The 21,098-nt window shown below is 39.4% G+C and overlaps 5 protein-coding genes across 9 annotated transcripts; all 5 read left to right on the forward strand.

The window, feature by feature from the left end:
* The first annotated feature begins 1,158 nt into the window (after window positions 1–1,158).
* On the forward strand, window positions 1,159–5,389 carry Cdk12 (Cyclin-dependent kinase 12). Its single transcript, XM_030388203.2, has 6 exons — window positions 1,159–2,124; window positions 2,210–2,381; window positions 2,439–3,747; window positions 3,815–4,203; window positions 4,267–4,740; window positions 4,801–5,389. Exons 1-6 carry the CDS (start codon window positions 1,206–1,208, stop codon window positions 4,958–4,960), a joined length of 3,423 nt encoding a protein of 1,140 aa, XP_030244063.2. The 5' UTR covers window positions 1,159–1,205; the 3' UTR covers window positions 4,961–5,389.
* Window positions 5,390–6,523: 1,134 nt separating this feature from the next.
* On the forward strand, window positions 6,524–9,553 carry SAK (polo like kinase SAK). The gene is made up of 7 exons (XM_030388204.2): window positions 6,524–6,682; window positions 6,750–6,845; window positions 6,911–7,691; window positions 7,751–8,231; window positions 8,292–8,808; window positions 8,866–9,003; window positions 9,063–9,553. The coding sequence occupies exons 1-7, from the start codon at window positions 6,647–6,649 to the stop codon at window positions 9,348–9,350; spliced, it is 2,337 nt and encodes a 778-aa protein (XP_030244064.1). The 5' UTR covers window positions 6,524–6,646; the 3' UTR covers window positions 9,351–9,553.
* Window positions 9,554–9,752: 199 nt separating this feature from the next.
* Window positions 9,753–13,651, forward strand: M6 (neuronal membrane glycoprotein M6). 2 transcript variants are annotated; one of them, XM_030388211.2, is made up of 4 exons: window positions 9,753–10,228; window positions 12,142–12,301; window positions 12,362–12,666; window positions 12,734–13,651. In XM_030388211.2, the coding sequence occupies exons 1-4, from the start codon at window positions 10,225–10,227 to the stop codon at window positions 13,009–13,011; spliced, it is 747 nt and encodes a 248-aa protein (XP_030244071.1). In that variant the 5' UTR covers window positions 9,753–10,224; the 3' UTR covers window positions 13,012–13,651. The 2 variants fall into 2 exon arrangements, with proteins under 2 accessions (XP_030244071.1, XP_030244070.1); XM_030388210.2 differs by lacking the exon at window positions 9,753–10,228 and adding an exon at window positions 11,175–11,703.
* A 243-nt stretch (window positions 13,652–13,894) lies between these two features.
* On the forward strand, window positions 13,895–15,442 carry Las (lipoyl synthase, mitochondrial). The gene is made up of 5 exons (XM_018101280.3): window positions 13,895–14,049; window positions 14,108–14,440; window positions 14,508–14,664; window positions 14,728–14,785; window positions 14,845–15,442. The coding sequence occupies exons 1-5, from the start codon at window positions 14,011–14,013 to the stop codon at window positions 15,350–15,352; spliced, it is 1,095 nt and encodes a 364-aa protein (XP_017956769.1). The 5' UTR covers window positions 13,895–14,010; the 3' UTR covers window positions 15,353–15,442.
* Window positions 15,443–15,834: 392 nt separating this feature from the next.
* Window positions 15,835–21,045, forward strand: LOC115564185 (WD repeat-containing protein 26 homolog). 4 transcript variants are annotated; one of them, XM_030388205.2, is made up of 4 exons: window positions 15,835–16,059; window positions 17,250–18,255; window positions 18,419–19,374; window positions 19,432–21,045. In XM_030388205.2, exons 2-4 carry the CDS (start codon window positions 17,755–17,757, stop codon window positions 19,910–19,912), a joined length of 1,938 nt encoding a protein of 645 aa, XP_030244065.1. In that variant the 5' UTR covers window positions 15,835–16,059; window positions 17,250–17,754; the 3' UTR covers window positions 19,913–21,045. The 4 variants fall into 4 exon arrangements, with proteins under 4 accessions (XP_030244065.1, XP_089115093.1, XP_089115091.1 ...); XM_089258967.1 differs by having other exon boundaries at window positions 15,836–15,940; XM_089258965.1 differs by lacking the exon at window positions 15,835–16,059 and adding an exon at window positions 16,086–16,269.
* The last annotated feature ends 53 nt before the right edge of the window (window positions 21,046–21,098 follow it).

Genomic DNA, 21,098 nt, shown 5'->3' on the forward strand with positions numbered 1-21,098 from the left:
GAGACTGATTTATGTATATTTGCATTATATATGGATATGACAACTCATTCATGTTAGCAATGTGACCGGTTTAATATAGATAGTATTTTTTTTAATAATTTAGATATTTGAGACTTTCTAGTTAAATGTAAAAGTATTATGCCAGGCACCATTGAAGCAATTTCGTACAAATTGGCTGTGTTGCTTCTTAATTTGTACATTTGGAGTCAAAGCCATTCGTATAATATGAAGACATCGGCCTTTAGTTTATTTACATTTAATACTTGTTTTTGCATTTTCAAAATAAAATGCACATGCAATGTCTATATGTCTATTTGATATGCAATTTTTTTTTCAAATATACAATTATGGTATTTTCCTTGTCACTTAGATTGGTCACACATAAAATATAACCTTAAAAATGGCAAGTGACAAATTTCTTTTTTGTTCATTTTAAGCGACTAAAACGTTATCGACGATAATAAAAGTATTGTCTGGAGCACCTCCTGTGAAAGCGCTCAATGTTTTTCGATGTTATAATAAATATTGGATTGAACTTAAAGAGGGTCTGACGTTTCTGCTCTCACATATGCAACGATGTAAATATAAGCAAAAAGTGAAAATTACAAATTAACAGACCAACCGACAGACGGCCGCATTGATACACACATATGTACATAATTGTACATACATTTATTAATATAACTTCGAAAGGCAAAGATCACGTAGAGTGTCAACTCAAATGTCAGCTACATCGGTTGTGTTTGCGAGTTTTGTTGTAAAACTCACTAAGTACTCAAAGTCGCGAAGGACGGAGGTCAACTTAACAAGTGAATAAAGTGTAATAAACAAAAAATTGGCAATTTGAATAAGTACAGATCGGAACTTATTTATATATATATTTATATATATATAAGCAAGCGTGGAAAATGCATTCCTCGTCTGCGGCGTCGAGTGCGCTAGTGGAATATTCCGACGTTAGCTCGGAGGATTTTTCGGATCCTGAAACTGGAGAAATCGACTCGGATGCTGCATTAGCTGGCCGAGGAGCAGCTATATTAAACGCTTCCAATCGAAAACCGGAAAATCAGATAAGAAAACAAAATTGTGATGCTGTTTTACGCATTACCAAGAACAATGACTTCAGGTAATAATTAATAAGAAAATGTGAATTTAATTACAATCTGTTATTTTGTAAAAAAAAACGCAATGATGAGAGTGAGGATATGGGCTCGATTCTTGCAGTCGGCTCAAGATCACGGCAAGTTTCAGTTGTTGCCAGCAGTGGCAGTAGGGTAAGCATCGGCTCTGTCCCCGAGAAACAGAATCATCATCACCGCAGCGAAGTCAGTCTGACGCCAGCCAAGAGCTCAAAAGAGGAACAATGGGATCAGGAGCTCTACATGTCTAGTGATACGATAGACACGGATGAACTGGAGGCTGAAATGAAACGACAGAAGCGTAAAAAACTGAAGAAAGATAAGCATAAGCACAAATCAAAAAAGAAGTCCAAGAAGCGAAAAAAGAAGCGAGCGAAGTCATACTCAAGCATAGACTCCCTATCGGACAGCAATCTCAATACGTTGCTGGACAGGCATAACCGCTACACGCCACCAACGGCCCCGAATCGAGCCAAAAGTGCTGAGCGTACAGTTAGCGCCTCTGTGCCTTCGTACACGCCTCACAAAGACAGTCAAAGCAGTCCCATATCAGTGGGCACTCCGCCTGCCCGACGTCCCAATAGCAGTAATAACGCCTATTATGGCGAAGTAACCGCTGCTCCAAACACTCCCTTAGGTAGCAGCCTGCAGGTGACGGTAACGAACAAAACCACAAACAGTCGACATCGATCCCCACAGTTACGTTCCGGAGGTGGAGTTGGTGGCAGCAGTAGCAGCCAGCGTTATGCCACTTCTCCGCGCACTCCACCACAGTTGCTGAGTCACTCACATCCAGTCACTGTTGGTGGCGCTGGGGTTGGTGGCGGAAGCAGCTCACGTGACTCGCGCAGCTCTCGTTATGTACAGAGTCCTTTAAAAGATGATCATAGATCGAGCAATGCGTATACCTCTCGTTATTCAGGTGGATCAGTTGGTGGACAGGGCAGCAGTCTTGATGCGAGAAAGTTGAAACGCATCTCACCAGGTAAGCGAATAGGTGAAAGGAAGGGTAATTTATTAAATTTAGTTTACTTTTAACCGGAGAGACTACTAACTCAATTGCTTTACAGAGCTGGATCGCTATCACCATCAACCGAGCACGCCACCGCACAAGCGACGAAAGTATAGCGATGGACGAGATGCATCTATGTCTTCGTCTATGGTCCCATATGAGCACGGCAGGCACCATGCTGTTAAATATGAACGATACAGCAGAGATCGATATTCACGGAGGGTGTCCAGGTAGGCAATTGCGTACGCAATATGATGCAGCATATACTAATAAAGTATTATGACCAGGAGTCCTAGTGTTCATCGCTTGTCACGTAGTCGACTCTCACCTGGCGGAGGAGGCATCGGATCAGGTAACAGTAGCATGTATCGTCAACGAAGCAGTAGTCGACATAATCACAGCAAATATGGCGCACCTCATTCGCCTTCGCCACCAATGCCAACGAGGACGTCTTCCAAGCGAGGCTCAGGCAGTGGCATGGGCATCTCCAGTGATCGGTACTCCTCGCGTTCTCCACGACAAAGCTCCCGTTATTACGAGTCATCGCCACCGTCACCAGCGGGCGCCTCGGCCTCGACTTCACATCACCATCGACGATCGCCTCGGGGTCATCAGCATCATCGTAACAGTAGTCGCAAACGCTCGCCTAGCTCGGGCAGCAGTCGTAGCTCAGGCTCTTGCTCTCGTTCGCCAGCTTCGCGTGATCTTAAGTACAAGCGCGAGAAATATATCAAAAAGATAAGCGAGACTAGCTTGTTTGCTGAGCTGGTTAAAGATCGGCATAAGCGGGAAAAGGCTCTTAAAGAGATCATCGAACGAAACGAAGAGAATAGCAACAGCAACGGTGCTTTGACTATCAACGAAAACAGTTCCTCGGTAGATGGCAATACGCCCAACGTTGCGGAGAACCGATCAGCATCGTACATGGCAGCTCAAGCCTCCGCTGGTGCAACGCCAAACGGGATTGCTGGCAGCGGTGGTGGTGGTGGTGCTAAGCCTGATTTGGACCTGAACAACATTCCAATGCCAAACAAAGATACGGAGGCATTAAAGCTGAATTCGACTGTTGGTACCGGAGATGTAACAGATGCCTCTACAGCAATAGCCTCGCTGACCTTCAAAATGAATGCCAATCAAAAACCGAAGAGTCTTACGGCCTTACCCATGCCACCTGGCATGACTGTAGCCGATTTAGAGAACGCGCCAACGCCATCTCCACCAGATGTAGCAAGCAAGCAAGCGACGCCGAAATCAACAAAGAAGTTTTCCCCAGACGACAAAAATCTAAACACCAACCTTAATGCTAATGTCAATAAAAGCCTTTTGAACCTGCCAATGCCGCCAGTCATACCGGGCAGCGAGGAGTTAAGTGGCGACGATGATGTCATCGACAGTCCTGAAGACTTTGATACACCCAGTGGCAACAGCAACAACTTAAATGCGAGTGCGAATGCAAATACATCACATGCTGCCACCCGGCGACGACCAGTGATACTTAATCGGCGCGACTCGCGAAACAATGTCAGGGATTGGGGCGAACGATGTGTGGATGTGTTCGAAGTGATTGCACAGATTGGCGAGGGTACATATGGACAGGTAATATCGAAAGCCAACATTTCTTGAATTCTAGTTACATTTTATCGTATATTGATTTACGTTACAGGTGTACAAAGCACGCGATCATCATACCAATGATATGGTAGCATTGAAAAAGGTGCGATTGGAACACGAAAAAGAAGGTTTTCCCATAACGGCTGTGCGCGAAATCAAAATATTAAGACAACTCAATCATCGCAATATTGTGAACCTCCATGAAATAGTAACGGACAAACAGGACGCAGTTGAGTTTCGCAAGGACAAGGGTTCATTCTATCTGGTATTTGAGTATATGGATCATGATCTCATGGGCCTTCTAGAATCGGGCATGGTTGACTTTAATGAGGAGAACAATGCAAGCATTATGAAACAGCTATTGGATGGCCTCAATTACTGTCACAAGAAGAATTTTCTGCATCGAGACATCAAGTGTTCCAATATTTTAATGAACAATAAGTATGATCATAAATTGGTCTTATTTCATCACTCTATTTTAAATTATAATTATTCGTGTTTTAGGGGTAAGGTCAAGCTTGCAGACTTTGGATTGGCCCGTTTGTACAATGCCGAGGACCGTGAACGTCCGTATACGAACAAAGTAATAACACTCTGGTATCGTCCGCCGGAGCTGCTGCTTGGCGAGGAACGTTATGGACCGTCAATAGACGTGTGGTCATGTGGCTGCATATTGGGCGAACTGTTCCTGAAGCGCCCGCTATTTCAGGCAAATGCAGAAATGGCTCAACTAGAGACAATATCCAAAATATGTGGTTCACCGATTCCCGCTGTTTGGCCGAATGTAATTAAGCTGCCACTCTTTCACACGCTTAAACAAAAGAAGACGCACCGTCGACGCTTGCGTGAAGATTTCGAGTTTATGCCAACATCTGCGCTTGATCTGCTTGATAAAATGCTTGACCTAGATCCGGACAAGCGCATTACTGCGGAAGATGCACTCCGATCACCTTGGTTGAAAAACATCAATCCTGATGAGTGAGTAATTTGTGATATATTGAGCACAGAATGAAATTATTTCAATTTGTAACTTAACAGAATGCCAACACCACAATTGCCTACATGGCAGGATTGTCATGAGCTTTGGAGCAAGAAGCGGCGTCGTCAGCTACGCGAACAGCAAGAGTCGCTGCCACCAGGTGTCATTTGCTCAGCTAAGTATCAGCAGCACGGCGCTGCGATGGTAGGGGATGCCTAGCATTTACTCTATGCTTCATACTACAATGAAGAAGAGGAAGACTATAAACAGCGAGAGGAAGTGGAGTGTGCCTGGTGGCAAAGTTAATACCATCTAAAATTATAATCAATTATAAATAGTTGGCAGGGAGACTCGCAGGCAGTTCGGGTTGACATGCTCTACCAAAGCACTCTATTCTTTAAGTCGTCTCTTAAACAAAATAACTAATTTAAGAATATATTTAAATAGTGATGAATTGCTAAAAAAAGAAATCAACAGAAAACAAAAGAGCATTTCGAATTGACCGGTGTGTAATATTGTAATATGTATATACTATATGCAATGAAATAATCCATTGCAAACTAAATTGTTTATAATTTTTCTAATGCTTAGTAATATCTTAAATACATATTGGCAATAAACAATGAGCATGAGTAATAACACTATCAATCAATGTGTGTCAAGGTTTGTTTAGTTCACATTGACTTTTATTCTGTTATAAAATTTGACTATTTCAAACATATTTTAGTTAACAAATTGAAGAGCAACGCGAAGCTTTGAAGCAGTTAAAGGTTAGCATTGTACCATTAAAAAATTGTTATATATATCTATCAATTTATAAAAAAAATATATATATATATGCAAAATATATACATAATTAATTACGCTATAAATAAGTTAGTAATAATAGTATTAATTAATTTACAACATACTCATGTTGTCCATATAAAGCTATAAAAGATTATTTTGTTAGGTATTTAAATAAAATTGTAAAGTTAATGATGAATTTATCAAGTAATTGTGTACGAAAAATAACAACCAACAAAAATCACCCATACAGATATTTTAAAAAGCTTATATTTTTAATACATAAACAAAGCCGGTTAAGAATAAATATATGTGTATAACAAACTAACTATAAAATAAAGAAAATCTGTGTGAGACTGAAGATAATTGATCACAAAAAATTTGTGCAATTTGAGTTATAAAAATTTGTAAAAATCATAAGGTCGGAAATTCCAAATAACACGCACCTTGTTCTCCAAAAAATTCAAATCAAATGGACGAATTTGGTATCCAAGTCATATTTAAACCCAAACACAAATACATTGTTCTGTAAAGCCGTTAACACAATATAAATATACACAAAATGCATTATTTAAAACATTGAGTACGAAATCTATTTGAAATATAATCATTCGAGTTTTTTGTTTCATAAAGGTCAGAATGGAACGGTGGGAAAGTAATGCTGTGTTCTGTATTTAAGCGATTAATGGGTCTGAATAAAGTTGCCTAACGTTTAAAAATTATTAATTTTCTAAATATTATTTTAAGAGTAGCCAAACAAGAGATTTGTTTTTATTTGATATAATTTTAATTGAAGTATTATAATAATATAATATTTGCGAAATCAAAATTCCCTTTTGGCTGTAATTTTAGTTGTCTATTTTTTATATCCGCATGACTTCATTTGCTTCATTTTTAATCGTTGAAAAAAGATATCGGATGGCAAATGTACAATATGATCTAAATTTCATTGATATCGATATGTATGCCAGTATGCCAGTTGCAGTGTGTACTGCATAAATATATCTTTGGTATTTCCTAACACTAGCAAATTGGCGTTCTTCTTTTTAAATGAGTTTGGCTTGTTTTTGTTTATTTATGAGAATAAGAATAAAAAGTGAATGTAAATCAAAGTAAACTATGCTGCCATATCGAAATTTTGGAGAAACCATCGATGTAATTTAGTGAACTCATACAATTTGATGGTGAATAGTGCAATTTTAATACATATTTATGTTTCTAGGAATATGAAGTACAGCACCTGCTGGGTAAAGGAGGCTTCGCCTGTGTTTATAAGGCCAAATGCCTGCGTACCCATCAAAATGTGGCAATAAAAATGGTAAATGCATAATATGGACATCGTGGCAGAAAAATATCTATTAATTTGTAATTAAATATAAACAGATTGACAAGAAGCTCATACAGGGCTCAGGCTTATCGAATCGCGTTAGACAAGAAGTCGAAATACATTCCAGACTGAAGCATCCGTCGGTGTTGCAGCTGTACACGTTTTTCCAGGACGCCAACTATGTCTACTTAATCTTAGAACTGGCCGACAATGGTGAGCTGCATCGCTACATGAACCAGCAAATGAAGCGTCCCTTCACTGAGGACGAAGCGTCTTCTATACTGCGGCAGGTTGTAGATGGTTTACTGTACTTGCACTCGCACAACATCATGCATCGAGACATATCGCTTTCCAATTTGCTGCTCAGCAAGGATATGCACGTAAAGATCGCCGACTTTGGCCTGGCAACCCAGTTGAAGAGGCCCGACGAACGGCACATGACTATGTGTGGTACTCCTAACTATATTTCCCCCGAAGTTGTGTCCCACATGTCCCATGGTTTGCCTGCTGATCTCTGGGGTGTTGGCTGCATGCTTTATACGCTCTTGGTGGGGCGTCCGCCATTCGACACAGACGCTGTACAGTCGACACTCAATAAAGTGGTACATTCTGACTATACAATGCCAGGACATTTGTCCTATGAAGCACGCGATTTAATCGACAAGCTTTTGAGAAAGAATCCGCATGAGCGCATTTCCTTAGAGCAGGTGCTCAGGCATCCATTCATGTCGAAGGCAGGCGGCAGCACAATATCCTATACAACGCCAGGCTCATCAGTAGATTGTTATGGTCAAAGCATTGCAAGCGGCGATAGCGGCATCGTGACATTTGCGAGCAGTGAGTACAATAACGCAACAATTTAGCAGTATTTATTTAATAAATCTCACTATTCCTAGATGACTCAAAAAACTCGCAACGGCTACGCTCAGTGGAACAGCAATCCATGCCTCAAATGCTGCCACAGATTCAGGAGGAGTTTGGCTACTACCAGGAAAATCAAAAACCGAAGTATGCAGCGTTTAGGCTAGGGTCGACAGAGTCGGTGGACAACTCGGATATGGATTGGCAGCGAATGGGGCCAAATACACAAAAAGGCAATTTCTTGGTGCACTCAACACCATCGCTTGGACCTGCACCTGCACCGGCAGAGGTTAAAGCTAATAATGAGCACATATCCGTGCCACCATTAAACACGCTCCGATTGCAGCCAACACGCTATAAGACCAAGAATGCCATCATGAGCATTGTGGCAAATGGCGAAGTAGTCATTGAATTTATAAAGTGCAAAAGTAGAATGAATGAAGATCGAATTGTTGATATTTGTCGCATTTCCAACGACGGGCGCCGTATAATAATCTATCAACCGGATCCTGGGCGGTAAGAAATAGGAAAAAAAAAAAACGAGAATCAAGTTTTAATATGTATATTTACTCTTAGCGGATTGCCCATAAGAGAGAAACCTTCGGAGCTTCACGCAAACGGCATGGATAATGCTTACACTTATGATAACTTGCCTAGCAAACACTGGAAGAAGTACGTCTATGCAGCGCGGTTCGTGGGCTTGGTGAAGAGTAAAACTCCAAAGGTGACTTATTTTAGCAAATTGGCGAAATGTCATCTAATGGAGAACATGGCTGATTTCGAGATGAGCTTTTATTCTGGCGCAAAGTTGACCAAGTCTCCCAGTGAAGGTATTAAAGTGCATGATGCTAACGGTGCATTGCTCTCAGATCACGCAACTGGCGAGGCGAAACGTTTGATTGAACACAGCAATGAATGCTTCGCCCACTGCCTGAGCATCTGTAATGCACTGGAGCTGGCACAAACTGGCAGCAATACTTGCTTTCCAGTCACGATTGGAAGGAGACCCATTGCAGAAGTGTTGCCCGCACAACGCTCGGAAAGTCTGAGGGATACAACCAATTTTATGTACTCTACGCCCAAATCGCAGCAGGTAAATAAATATGAAGTACAAATTAGTCCTTGATTTAATTTTATTCTGCTTTTGCAGGGCTCAATCAACTTCTCCATTAGCACCATCTCTTCGATGCGCAGTGATAGTGATTTGATTGGATCTCAGATGTTAGCTGCTCAGCAGAATGTGCCCATAAAGCGGCTAAATATTCAAGGCATCGGCACTGCCACTGAGGTAGACTTCGGTTTTTCTAATATATAAAAAATGTTACATTAATTTGAATCTCATTTCAGCTGTCCCATGGAGTTGTCCAAGTACAATTCTATGACGGATCAGTTATTTCTGTTATACCCGAAACGCAGGGTGGAGGCATAACATATACGCAGCCCAATGGGGTATCCACCCACTTCCCCAGCCATGACGACCTGCCATTGGCTGTTAGGGAGCGAGTCTCCCAACTGCCCCAGGTGCAGATGAAGTTGAGGTGTGCTCCTTTGCTAAATGGAAAAAAGTTTGACTGCAACGCGATAAACTCAAAGCCGACCACGTCGGCACCTTGGCACAATCGCATGCTAATCTAGATAAAATCTCACCGTTTACAAATATTTTTTTTAAGAGTAAAAGTAAAAATTATATTCTGTATTTTAAGATAGCTCACATGTTTTGTATGCATATATATTTTATAAATATTATTATTGATAGTTGATATAAATATTTTTATGAAAAATAATATAAATGCTTCGCTATTTTCAACTTCTGTCTGAGACGGAAACTTTTTATATAATAGGATTAATTTAATTTACATAACATTAAAAAAAAGGTATATTAAGTGTGAAAGTGTAAAGAAAATAAGAGCTTATAAATAAATTGAATATTTTAAATGAAACAAATTTATTGTTGACTAGTTTAAAATATCGGTTTTTTAACTCTTTCAAATATCGATATACAAATGAAATCGATACAATTCTAGCATCACTAGTATTTTTTGTACATACACACAACTTCAGTGTTTTCGACAGTGCTGCACAGTTTGATTTAAGTTTTGTTTTATTTTATTCCTGAGCTAACAAGCTCAGTAATAAATGCGTGTAAAAAGTACAAAAATTAAATATATAGCTCAAATGATTTACAAAACATAAAGCGTAATACAGCTTCAATTTTTTATTAGTGATTGGCATGTCTCTTTTGGCTTAGTTGCTCAGAGTCTGGCCCACAGCTTAAAAACTGGTTTTTGTTGACTTCGTTCGTGCGTACCAACACACCTCCATCCACATTCATTCAGCGAAATACACACATACGAGCCCAAATATATTACGTCTGTACACATGTAAACAAATTAACTGTAAACAACTGAATTTCAAGCCCGCGCAATATCCTGCCAACAAAACTGTTCGAATTGTTTTCGATTTAAAACTTTTACTTGATTTAAAAAACCGGATATCTAAAGGAAACAAAATGCGTAAGTCTTACATCAATATGAAATAGCCATGTATGGACTGAATGACCTAGTTTTTAGGAACCGATGCAATTCAATTTGAATGTGGTTCTTAAACATGCAAAGCTCGCGCTGAAAGTGCTTGCATACATACATTCTTACAGACAGACAGATAAATATGTATGCAACTTCTGTTGCTACCCTTCTAAGAAGTACATACATTGTGTGATTATTGTCTGCTCGGTTACAAACTTTAATTCATAGGATTAGATCGTCAATAGGTGTATATGAATGTTAAATTAGTGTTCGTATAAGTAGATTTACATACATAGAAAGTAGATTTTGTTAATCTCAACAAAACACTGAAACAGAAGTAAAAGTAGAAATATACATTAAATTAATAATAATTTAATTTCAATTAATAAATTTCTGTAAAGTCTGAAACTTATCAGAATTCTCTCTATTAGCGTTTAAATATAATCAGCTTTTTCAAATCTTTGCCGCTGATAATGGTTTAATGCTTAAATTAATATTCTGTAAATATTAACAATTTACACTAGCTCATTCCAAATTGTTGATCTGAACTTTAGGCGCAGCTTTAATCCCTTCAATTAAATAAAGAACTGCAAATTCACAATGCAACTTAAATGTATATACATATACACATGTATCTGTATGTATATGCATAGGTATACTTGTGTGTGACTTGCAGTACGTGACCTTTTAATTGACTACAATTGTAAAAGAATAAGACTGTTAAAATTTCGAATTCGAATGTCCATTGTCAGTTAGCAGATGGTCAGAAGTTCTGTTTCTCTGCCCAATAACGAAAGAGAGTAAAGCTGATAAGGCGTGTGAGATTAAAAGTTCTTGTTGCTCGTTGTCTCTCTCTCTCTCTCTCTCTCTCTCTTCCAACAAACTGGCTCCAACAGCACCTCTAAACTAGCGAGCAGCGACAATGAACGATAATTTGCTCAGCACGAAACTGAAACTCATACTCACATACCGACAGAGGAGAGCAGATAATGGAGTCGAAGTATAATGTGAAGAGAGCAGAATTGCTGGCTGAGTGAGAAGGGCTCACTGGATACACACAAGTAGACTACGCAGGCCGAGAGCGAAGCTTCAGTCTGTTTGTTCTCGGTGACGTCGAAGTGAGCGTGAATCACATTTTGTATTCAATTAATTAAAAGAAAGAAAAAGCCATGCAGTACGAGTTTAAAGAGCATTAAAAGCATTTTTATGAAATAGAAGAAGAGACCCAAGGTCTGAAACCCCAAATTCAATAAATAATTTACTGTGAACTATGTCTGGTAAAGGAAATAATAATCGCGATCGCATTCGAGATCCCCGCGAAGAAATTCTGCTCGAAACGAACTTCGAGGATGACGGTGGGGTACTTACGCGTGCCTATAACAATAATCCCTACCAGAATCGTCGACACAGTGCCTACCAGTCGGATCGCTCCTTGGATAGATACACTGAGCGAGGTGGTGAAGGTAGGCCGAGGGCTGATATACATATGTACATGCATACAAATATTACATGGCACAGAATATGGCTTACGCACTATGTCATATTTTTCGTTTTCACCTGCATTTCGAATGCCTTATCACAGCTCTTATCAGGGCTATCTCTACGTTCACATATGAGTGTATGCACACATGCGTACACTCATATGTGTATGTTTACCTCGCACCATTTAGTCACCTTATTACAGTATATTACAAGCCGAAGCGGAAATGATGTGCTTTATGTAGTTCGTATTGTGCATAATTTACATTGTAGCACCGTTTACCAACACTGAAATTTAGAACTTGCAATCAGATTTAATGGTCTAAAAACAAAAAAAGTATTTGTAATTTTATTCTTTGCTGTTTTCTGTAGTGCGAGCTGTGCTATTTATTGTGAATTGATTCCATTTCTAATTCTTTCAGCGGACTGTTGCCAATCATGTATGGCACGCATACCCTATGCAACGCTAATAGCGACGCTTATGTGTCTGCTGGGCGTTGGCATCTTCTGTGGCACAATGTACCGTGGAGCCTCACTAACAGTTATTATGATGGATCAAGTTTTTCACCTCCGACTAATATGGTAAGATATTTAATGATGTCTTATACTGTGATATATTCTACTCATATATATATATTTCAGGATCGAGGCTGTGCAGATGATATTTGTCATAATTGCTGCTGGCATGGCTGCTCTCGGCTTTATGATATTGTTTGTGGGCTTTCTAGCAACGGGTGCGACACGCTATAAGGTTTACCGCGCGTGGCGATCACGCGTCGGCGGTCGCATCTCCTGTGCAGTGCTCATGGGCATTACGTATCTGCTTAACTTCGTGTGGACGCTCATTTTATGCTTCTTGGTTATTGTGACGTTCATTTACACCATGTTCTGGAATATGTGTGCGAGTGTTGAGCATTCGCTGAGCTGCATTGATTTGACACAATTTCGTAAGACGACAATTCAGAAAATATTTAACTACATTTACTAAAGAAAAATAAAATACTTCACTTGCAGATTTCATGTTTCCGCCAAATACGAAGCTCGAGGACATGAAGGTATGCGAGAAGTATGAGATCAAAGCATTTTGCAAGGATGGTGTCGAGAACGCTGAGGTCATGTTTATTTTGGCCACGCTGTCTACGCTTTTGGTTATTCTCAGTCTGGTGCACTATTTGATGTGCCTTTCGGCCAATTATGCGCACATTCGTGACCATGAAAAGTTCCAGGAACTGCAGGAGATACAAAATCTCAACGAACTGGAGTATAGCGCAACATCGAAGGATCGCTTCTAGGATTTATTTAAAACTATTCGATTCGAGCTTCATCAAAGAGGCACAAAGACACAGAAATGCAACGAAATTCATCTATAGCTTTAGAAGTTTTGTTTTTATTCGAAAATTGATTATTCTGTTTCGTTCTATAAGATATTATTGGTTAATTTATTGTTCTATATATTCTTATATACATTTAGGCCTATAACGCCCATCAAAGACACAAATTTACATAATTTAAGAACTGTATTTATATATACATATACATCACAGAAATATCGTAATTATACACAGTGTAACTTCTCCTGCCCACCACTGCGAAACATTCCAATAGAAATTTTAACCTAATCTAATATTGAAATATTCTTACTATGAAAGAATATCTTTTTCCGTCCACAAATGCTTATTTTTCATTGGCTAAGATCACTCTAATTCACTACCTAAACTTTATTTTTTTTTTAGTTTAATGTTTTCTTACGCCAGTTTGTGTTTTTTTGTTTTAAAATTCATATACTCGTAAGGTCAATCAAATATTTGCAAATGTTTGAGTACGCATGCTTATTCATATATATATATATATACAAATTTATATAATTATGCATTAATTAAATAATAATATTCATATGTATATAATTACATACAAATAAAAAATTTTTATTAATTTGCTTTTCTAGTTTTGCGAAATTTATTTAAATATACTAAATATTGTTGCCTGGTTTAAGATGTAACGGCGAATCTGCGGTCCGACTATATAAAAAGCGGTTGCATTTATTTTATTATCGATTTATTGATAACATATTTATAAAAAAAATATTAATTGAATTTAACTGCAAAACATATAATTAGTGATTTAATGCTAGTGTTTATACTTCTGTTCTTTCCTTTTTCGATCAATAATATACACCACTAATTTTTCAAAATATTGCGATGAATCGATAGCAATCGATTGACAGCTAGTTATTTCGTAAGATATTAATAAATAACAAATGCGAATATATTAAAAATACATTTATAACGACAATGTTGAGGAAACTGAATACTCCAACAACTACTTTGGTGGTTGGTATTAGTACTCAAGAAATACATGTCAAGATTATTAATCTTTGTTATGTTGCAGCGAGCAGCATCAACACGCGTCGAAAAATTGGAAGAAATTCGTGAACGATTATCAAAGGGCCCAAATTTTCAAGATTTTATCCAAAATTCTGACGGTGTTAAAGAGGACTGGGAGAATTACGATGGCAAACTACGCCGCGAAAAGGGAGAGACCCAACAATTGCGCTTGCCTCCATGGCTAAAAACAACAATCCCAATGGGCAAGAATTATGCTAAGATTAAGACTCAGCTGCGAGACCTCAAACTGTCCACAGTGTGCGAGGAAGCGCGTTGTCCCAACATCGGCGAATGCTGGGGCGGTGGCGAGCATGGCACACAGACGGCGACAATTATGGTAAGTAAACCCTCTGTGACCTTTGCTGGTAGCTGATAACTGATAGTACATATTGTGTTGATTACAGCTCATGGGCGACACTTGCACACGCGGTTGTCGGTTTTGCTCGGTGAAAACAGCTCGAGCGCCTCCGCCTTTGGATGTGAACGAACCGGTGAACACGGCTAAAGCGATTTCATCGTGGGGCCTGGATTATATTGTGCTGACATCCGTAGATCGCGACGGTAGGCTAAAAGTTATTTAAGCAATAAGTGGAATATTTAACTAATGATCGAAATAACTCGCAGATCTTCCTGATGGTGGCTCTAAACACATTGCAGAGACAGTACGTGAAATCAAAACGCGGTAAATAGCAATTAAATGCTCACTTTTAATAGACAAATGAGGAACTTGTTCTCTTACAGCAACTCCAACATTTTTGTAGAGTGCTTGGTGCCCGACTTTCGTGGAGATTTGGAGTGTGTGAAGACAATTGCAACTTGCGGTCTTGATGTCTATGCACACAATATTGAAACAGTAGAAAAGCTAACTCCATTTGTGCGTGATCGCCGTGCTCATTATAGGCAAACGCTTCAAGTGCTCCGTGAGGCCAAGAACTTCAATCCGAATCTCATCACAAAGAGTTCAATTATGCTTGGCCTAGGCGAAACGGACGCAGAAGTGGAGCAAACGATGCAAGATTTACGAGAGGTTGGGGTCGAGTGCCTGACCCTAGGACAGTACATGCAGCCTACAAAGAGACATCTGAAAGTCATCGAGTACGTTACGCCTGAGAAGTTTAAGCATTGGGAACAGCGAGGCAATGAGCTGGGTTTTCTTTATACTGCCAGTGGACCTCTTGTGCGCAGCTCTTACAAGGCTGGCGAGTTCTTCATTACGAGCATCCTAGCGAATCGTAGGAAGTCTATTTAATTGAATTATACTCAGATTAATTCAAATTTATGTTTGTAGATATATAAATTTGTTAATAGATTGTTAACTATATAGCATGCTTAAAAGAAATATTTAAATTATAATATTGAATAAATTGTATATGTGTTTATGACCTAGAAATTCAAAACTTCATAATAATTACACCAAAAATGCATATGTATTCCGTTAGTTTATTAGCACACTTGGCAACTGCCTGTCCGTGACAGTGTTGTCATCATCACATTAAGCAGAGATTATTTAGATCAGTCTTGTGCCATGTATTATAATTTATTCTTATAAATCGAAATAAAAGTTTTTTACATAGAGAATAAAATACATTAAATGCCATTCGAATTGAATTTTAAAAATAGTCTAAAAACTTTTGTTTCGTAATTAATGGCTCAACTCCAATAATTTTTTAGGCAGTATTTTAAGAATACTAAATTATTATTTGACCTCAGATTTTATATGGGCACACTTAAGCTACGTTTTTTTTCGTTTTATCTATTGTGTGACCATTTGTCGTTGTTTTTAGTTGAAAGTGCATAAAAGAAGCTCAGCGTAAATTTATAAGGCAATACATACGTTGTAAAATAACTAATTACTAAACGAAATGAATACTAATGTCTGCACACAGAATGTTGAAAAAGAAATGCAGATATGAAATAAAATAGGCTGTATATGTATGCAGTTTGCTGTATTTATGTGTACGTACATATGCATGCATACATATGTAATCTGAATATGTATGCATGTGTGGCAGTGCGTTTTTGTTTTTACACACTGTGTTGTAGAGTGTGTCGTGTGAGTGTGTGTGTGTATGTACGACACAAAGAGTAGGAAGTCTACGAATTTTTAACCCATTAATGCTTAACTGTGAATGCAGGGGAAACCAATTGATAAAGTGTAGTTGAAAAGTAAAAATAAATACATACATTTATACTAGTGTGTCGTAAATAAATTCAACTAAATATATGTACATACATATGTATACTACATCAAAGACGACCATGGAAGAGCAACGCAAGTGCGCAAATGTATTGGTGTCCACCAACAGCAGCTTTGTTTCCACTTTGTTTTTGTTTTGAATGCAATTGTTCCCTTTCTGGCACACTCTTTGGCTATTAGCTCGGTGCTCGGCTCGTTTCTGTCAAAAACCCGATTGCGTTCGGGCTTCTTTTTGGCTGTGCATACCCGAACCAGTATTATTACAGTAGTAAATGCATTTAAACACATACATTCAGCAGAAATGCATGGCCCCTATGGTATGCATGCATGCATATGTGTGTGTACACCAATTTTCGTACGATTGGTGTACATAATATGTACATCATTGATGAAGATACATGAATACACATACATACATTCACGTATGTATACAGTAGAAATTTTTTAATGTATGTATGTATGCATGGGTGTGCTATTAATTGTTAAATATTAAATAAATATGCATTTTTTTTTTTTATATTGACATTTATAGTTGGTTTACAAACGCAGCTGTGAAAGTTTATAAGATGCATATATATGTGTTTGTGAATTAAATAAATGAATCGAGCATCGAACTACACAGTTGCCGATCAAATACAGAGATTAACATTAATTTAATTTGAATAGATTGAAATATGAAACATATAGATACTATAATCCCTTTTATTGCAAACATGACAAACAAGAAAGATAAGAAAATCTAGAGTGTGCTGCGTAATAAAATTTATACGCATTTTTTTTTTTTTCACAATGGATTCTCAATGATTAGCAATTATTTGCGTGAAATTTTTCCCAGTTCTAGAAAGTATAAATGTAATTGTACTCTATAATATAAATATAATATATAAATCTATGTCCACAGTTGCTTCGATTGCAATTACATTGAATTTAATAGTCTTTCTCTTGGCAGTGGATCGGAGCTCACTGTTATCAACGATCCCAAGATCCTCAGTCAGCGTGGCGGGTGATTAACAGATAAAAAGTAGACCGATACGGATTGGACAGTCGACAGGCGAAGTGTGGAAGAGTGGAGTGGTGGCTACTTGTTGCCGTGCGGATCCTAAAAAGTACTCAAAATTGATAGAAAGAACAGAAAGGCTGCTGCAACTGGTGCCTCAGCCGGGGACCAGCCGCCGCGCAAAAAGGGACGTCGCTCAGGTGGATCCAATTCAGTTTCTGTCGTAGACTCGAACGCAGCGTCTACGTCAAGAGCAGCGCTACAGAGCAACAGAAGTGAATCACAGCAACAACAGAGCCGGCAGAGCAAAAGCAATACAGACGCCAATAGACTGCAATCGAATTCCACAACGTCCCCAACGGACACCTCCAGCACACACAACTGCAACAACAACAACAACAATAGCAATACTAACAGTAACAACAGTAGCAGCATAAACGACAACAACGCTTCTGGCATGAACATGCAGAGTACAGCGGCGTTGTCATCCTCCACAGCACAAGGAGTAGCCGGCGGCACCTCAGACAGCGGTTCTAGCACCGCTGTGGAGCAGCCCGCTGGCAGCGACAATGTCACCAACGACACTGGCGCTGGGGGCGACGGGGCAGCCGATGAGGTTGCCCAACCCTCAAGTGGCCATAGCAATAATACGACAAACGGCCATGATGTAAAGCATAATGGCTTCGCAACAAATAACAATGGCAGCAACAATGTCGGTACGGTGGACGGTGAGAACAATCGAGAGAATAATAGCAGCGGATACAGTGGCATACATTTGGACAAGTCAAATCAAGAGATAATACGGCTTATTGGCCAATATCTGCAAGACGTCGGCCTCGAGAAGTCGGTGAAGACTTTAATGCAGGAATCCAACTGTTATTTGGAGCACCCGTCGGCCACAAAGTTCAGGGAACATGTTCTTGTTGGTGACTGGAACAAAGCCGATGCTGATCTTAAGGTAGGATGTTTTAAATAATCCATGTAAGAAGATGTATTCGATCTTCGTACAGATGCGAAAGTCTTAGACCTATAGATTACCTATACTAACTATTCGCTCATGTCTAATCATCTTTTCTTTTGTTAAGCTGGCCTTCAAGAATTCCCTATGATCTTATTTGCAGGACTTGGAGCCATTGATCGATAATGGCAAATCGTCAACGATAATAACGGAGATGAAATTCATATTGCTAGAGCAAAAGTACTTGGAGCATTTGGATGATGGCAATCCGTTGGATGCATTGCACGTTCTGCGCAGCGAACTGACGCCGCTGCAGCACAACATTTCACGTGTTCATCAATTATCCTCTTATATGATGTGTGCGACCAATCACGACCTCTACCAGCGCGCCAAATGGGAGGGCAAGGGCATAACATCGCGTGCCCTTGTGATGGAGCGTCTGCAGACATTTATGCCGCCATCGGTGATGATGTCGCCGCGTCGCCTGCGCACGCTGCTTCAGCAGGCGGTGGAGCTGCAGAGCCAAGACTGCCCCTTTCACGATATGGCTTGGGAGACAAATCTGCAGACTGTGTCGCTGTTGACGGATCATTGTTGCTCCACAGATGGCTTTCCCATGCAAACAATACAAGTGCTGAGCGATCATTGTGACGAGGTCTGGTTCTGTAAGTTCTCGCCCGATGGCCTCAAGCTGGCCACGGGCAGCAAAGATTCCACTGTGATCATTTGGGATGTAGATCCATACAAACTGACGCTCAAAAATCGTCGTGTGCTCGACGGTCAAGCGCAGTTAAACGTGAGTTTCGTCAGCTGGAGTCCGGACTCAAAGCTTATTCTAGTGGGCGGTACCGAGGACTCGCACGAGCTCTTTATCTGGAATGTGGACGATGGCAAGCTGGTTGTCAAGTTCTCGCAATCCCTCGACGATAGCCTGGCCTGCGGCACATTCAGCCGTGATGGCAATCATTTTGTGTGCGGTGGCCAGAAAGGTCAGCTATATCTATGCGATCTGAACGGCACATTGATCGACTCCTGGGAGGGTGTTCGTGTGAATAGCGTCGCTTTTCGTGCAGACAACAAAACCATATTAGCGGCCGATAATCATTATCGTATAAGAGGGTAAGCATTAATATGTTTAACCTCATCCTGGTTTTTAATATTCCAATTACATTGCAGCTACAATTTCGACAACCCACGTTCGGACTTTGATATACTGCGAGAGCCACATCCAATTATGACATTCAGCATCAATTCGGCCGATCGTTTGGCGTTGTTGAACGTGTCCAATCAGGGCCTGCATCTATGGGATATCGAGGATAAATGTCTGGTGCGTCGTTTCCAGGGCATACGACAAAGCAACTTTGCCATTCACTCCTGCTTTGGCGGCGTTAACGAGAGCTTCGTGGCGAGCGGCAGCGAGGATAAGGTTGTGTACATTTGGCATCTCAAGCGCGAGGAGCCGTTGGCCAAGCTGATCGGTCACACAAAGACGGTTAACTGCGTGTCCTGGAATCCAGTCTATCCGTCCTTACTGGCCAGCGCTAGCGACGATGCTACCGTTCGTATTTGGGGCCCGAAGCCGACGGGCAGCAATGCAACGACAGAGAGTGACGATTGTTCATCCAGCTCGTCGTCGTCCTCGTGGAACATGACCTAAGCCCGCAATTCGCTTAACGTTTTATTTATGTGGTGTCTGCGCAGTAGAGGTTTGCAATATGAAAATGGGGTTTATTAGTCAAAAACGAAAAGTCAGAATCTATAGCTATAAACGAATACTTGTTAATTCTAAAGTATATGCAATCGATTTTTTACCACAATCAACTTTCAATCATATAATATCCAGTTTAAGTTTCATCCCTTTCGATTAGTCTTTAGATATTTTCCTATGTTTGTGTGTGTTCAAATCCTCTAATGCGTAAGTCTACATAAATAGGTACGTGATTACTCTGAATTAGTCGTAAGTAAACTCCCAATGTCGATCTAAATGTGGTGCGCATGTCCCAGCAATCAGCAGTCATCAGAAAGTTGGAAGTTGCAATCGGTTAGCCGGGACGGCGACAAACACAAGACTGCCATTACAAAAAAAAAAAAAAAAAAAAAAAGAAGAAAACGTGGATGAGCAGCATGACTTACAATTAGCATTAAAGTTATATAAGGTACATTGACATTGTCTCACACATAATCGGACACAAACACAGACGCCTAGATGCGCGTATGTATGGATATTGTTCAAAGCTTTTCGAGAAACAATAGTATTTTTTTAAAACTTTATTACCCATATGTATGTATATTTATTTACATGCCTATGTATTGCATATTGGCTTTTAATTATTATCAAGTTTCAAAATGTGCCGAATCATTCTGTTTAACATTTGCCATTTTAACTACTTTGTCAACTCTCAATTCGCATTGCTTTCGGTTAGATATATCGATCAGACTGAATACGTTCGGTAATAATTCAAATTTTAACTGAATATTGGAGCAAGCGGGATTTTAATACATTTTTAATTGTTAATTACTTATTGATTTAGGGCCGTAGTCGCATCTCACGTTAAACAGACTTTAGTTTCGACATTAACTGATGTGTTTGCTGTTAACCAAGTTTAACCAAATTACTGATATAACGAAACCCCAATTTTATTTTATAATCAATACATGCAATAACTGATAGCGCTATTTACATACATATGTAATTTAAATTTGACCATAAACTAATTGGTAATAATGCATTAGGAAAAAGAAACACTTTTACCATTGATCAAAATAAATGATATTGCCGTCTTTTTCCAATTTATTGTTTTTCTTTTCTTCTAATTCTAAGCATTTATGTATAAGAATTTTTG

Source organism: Drosophila navojoa, chromosome 4 (genome assembly GCF_054131105.1).
Source record: "Drosophila navojoa isolate 15081-1374.11 chromosome 4, UAZ_NAV_1.0, whole genome shotgun sequence".
Classification (NCBI taxonomy): Eukaryota; Metazoa; Arthropoda; class Insecta; order Diptera; family Drosophilidae; genus Drosophila; species Drosophila navojoa.